The sequence below is a fragment of the Trifolium pratense genome, linkage group LG4 (genome assembly GCF_020283565.1).
Source record: "Trifolium pratense cultivar HEN17-A07 linkage group LG4, ARS_RC_1.1, whole genome shotgun sequence".
Classification (NCBI taxonomy): domain Eukaryota; kingdom Viridiplantae; phylum Streptophyta; class Magnoliopsida; order Fabales; family Fabaceae; genus Trifolium; species Trifolium pratense.
The window spans coordinates 9,884,617-9,887,523 of record NC_060062.1 but is presented as its reverse complement, the minus strand read 5'-3'; the positions used below and the strand labels follow the sequence as shown (position 1 = coordinate 9,887,523).

The 2,907-nt window shown below is 38.2% G+C and overlaps 1 protein-coding gene across 1 annotated transcript; it reads left to right on the top strand.

Moving 5' to 3' along the window:
• Nucleotides 1-275: 275 nt before the first annotated feature.
• On the top strand, nucleotides 276-2,907 carry LOC123921034 (probable serine/threonine-protein kinase PBL1). Its single transcript, XM_045973421.1, has 4 exons — nucleotides 276-1,064; nucleotides 1,301-1,558; nucleotides 1,772-1,891; nucleotides 2,145-2,907. Exons 1-4 carry the CDS (start codon nucleotides 294-296, stop codon nucleotides 2,766-2,768), a joined length of 1,773 nt encoding a protein of 590 aa, XP_045829377.1. The 5' UTR covers nucleotides 276-293; the 3' UTR covers nucleotides 2,769-2,907.

The following is a 2,907-nucleotide window of genomic DNA, read 5'->3' as shown; positions in this document are numbered from 1 at the left end:
AGACATAAAAGAGAGAATCTAGGAGGAAGCAAATGACAATCTCTAGTGTATCCAAATTAAAATAGATTTAAAATTGTGAAAGTGGATCTTTTTCATTTGTCACATATCTCTCTCCTTAGATCAAAATTGGTGAAATTTCACATACTTTTATGTGTAAAACTCCTAATAACATTCTTTCTTGTGTCTATGTTCAATATGCTAAAGTCCACAATGAGTTTGATTAAACTATATTTGTTTATTTATTTCTGCAGTTATTAAATAGTTCTATACAACAACAAAATTTGGAATTGAAGATGGGATGTTTGCTTTCCCTCAAGAACTTGAAGAAAAAGTATGAAAAATTCAAATTAGAAAATAGCAGGCATAATGAGCATGTATCTACAACAATTTCTCAACTTCAAGCTTCTCGCACATTGCACTCCGATCCTACAATTTTGAGGACTAGCATGAGTTCCAATAACCCGATTAACCGAGTTACAAACAACAGAACAAGAGTGTCATCTACTCCATCAGCTCTTGATGCTGCAGAACAAGGAGCTCTAGCCTCAATTGAGAAGGAGGAACAAGAAATGGTGGATGTTCCAGCGAGAATAATGAAGGAGCCGCACTCGCCTATTCCACAACCCTTACCTCTTCCATATCCTAAAGGAAGTAGTCCATTGGGGTTAAGGATGGCTAGGAGTCCTTTATGTTCTTCTGGCTTAGGTCCTGATGCAGCAGAACAAGATGGTTTGGAAACATTTCAGTATGAAGAAAAAGAATGGTCTAAAAACCAAGATACATCGATGAAGGGAAAGCGTTTCTCTATTCTACACCCTTTACCGCTTCCACCTCATCAAGAAATAAGTCCAATGAAGGCTGCTAGCAGCTCTAAGTCAGGAAAAGCTGTTGATTCGGTTCTTTATTTTCAATATGACAAAATTGCTGCTGCTTGCCACAACTTCTCTATACATCGATGCATGTCAGGATGTCTTTCTTCCACCATATATAAAGCTTCCTTTGATCATGAAGCTTCAAGTAAGAAGCTTAAAGCCACAGTCACATGCCTTCACCAATCAACTCAGGTACTTCACTCCTAGCTACATTACTTTCATATGTATATTTTAAAGTTTTCAAAATCATTTTGTAACCAAGAACTGAAAATTGTTGTGAATTTTATTGCATCATTACATATTCAGACATAAGTATGAACTATGATTAGCCATGTGTTGAAAGGTTTATAATTTTCCATACTACATTTTTTTGAGTGTAGCTAAAACCTTTCTGACATGGTCTATATGTATGGTATGCTCTCTCCTAGGGGTTGAGGGAATTCATCAATGAGGTTAATAATTTAGCAACTTTGCAACATCCAAACCTCTGTAAACTGCTTGGATTTTATGCAAGCGATAGCTCTGAACCAAGGATGTTGATTTATGAGAGGCTGAGCAAGGGGGGCTTGGACCACCTGTTGTTTGGGAGATCTGACGGCCCTTCAATTGATTGGAACACAAGAATAAAAATAGCCATCTGTGCTGCACAAGCTCTTACTTTCTTGCATGAAGAAGGGCCTCTCCAGGTAATAAACAATCTATTTGTATGCGGCGTTTGGATCTCATTAAGAGATTTCCATGGGGACATGAGTTATTATGTAGTATTTCCTAATATGGATCGAACAATTATAGCATGAGTAGGTTTTTTTTTATGTTCTTATAATACATTAGATTTCAAATTATTTTTTCAATTTAGTATGTTTCTATCTCTACTGATATACCTTTATATCTCTTTGCAGGCAATGTATACTGATTTTTCAGCAGCGAACATACAGATTGACAAGGATTTCAATGCAAAGCTTTCAGGATATGGTTTTGTTGGACATGTTGCTAAGGAAGAGCTTTCAAGAAGTTCACATGTAAGTTTTTGACTCATGCGTAAGTACATTGTATGTGTCGGTATAAACATTTACACCGTACATTTAGATTTATTCCAATAGTTTTGCTCTCGTTCGAAGTCGAACTTTGGTTCAACAATAAGGTTGCTACCTTGTGACCTGGAGGTACGGCAGTGTATATCTATCTTCCCGTCCCTAGACCTCACTTGGTGGGGGATCATGCATTGGGCTGCCCTTTTAGTTTTGTTCTTATTCGTTATGTCCATGTATACAGGCAGCAGCAAACCTTTCGGTGGAGACATTGGAAAAAGGATTGCTTACTCCAAAGAGCAATGTATGGAGTTTTGGAATTGTTCTTCTGGAGCTATTTACTGGTAGAAAGAATTTTGATAGGCAATTCCCAAAGAAAGAGAGGAACTTAGTCAAATGGTGCCGACCTTACCTAGCCGACGATGTCCAGTTGTCAGCGATCATAGATTGTCAACTCAAAGGTCAGTTTTCACTCAAGGCAGCAAGAACATTAGCTAACATTGTACAAAGATGCCTCCAAAGGGAGCCATCAGAAAGACCAACCATGAGAGCCATTCTTGAGAATCTGAAAACCATACTAGATATGGAGTACCCTAGATTGTTCCCACTGCAAGAGCCACTGACCATTTATGGACGACACATGTCGCGATCACCAACTGCTGATGGCATCATCAAGGCACCTAGATTGGGTTTCTCTCCTTCATTACTACCATCAGCTACCAAAACATCTATTTCACATCCTCGAGGATGGACTGGTGTGCCCACAAAGCTTCCTACTCCTCTTGCTTGTTCCTCCGCTGTCTCTACTGAGGAACTCACTAGGCAGGAAAGTACACAGCCATCATCCTCAGTCACCAACAAAGCTTAGTGTTGCAGGACATTCACTTTCTATAGTGTCTATTTTTGTGTGAATCACCAATTTAGTCTATAAATTTATGGATCAAATTGGTGGTTCACTAGTTTTATTTGTTGTTTTATATTTTATTTTTTACATTGGCATCGGATAT

Coding starts and splice junctions, on each gene's coding strand:
- LOC123921034 (XM_045973421.1), top strand. CDS start 294: ATGGGATGTTTGCTTTCCCTCAAGAACTTGAAGAAAAAGTATGAAAAA. Junction 1,559..1,771: donor ATGAAGAAGGGCCTCTCCAG/GTAATAAACAAT, acceptor ATCTCTTTGCAG/GCAATGTATACTGATTTTTC. Junction 1,892..2,144: donor AGCTTTCAAGAAGTTCACAT/GTAAGTTTTTGA, acceptor CCATGTATACAG/GCAGCAGCAAACCTTTCGGT.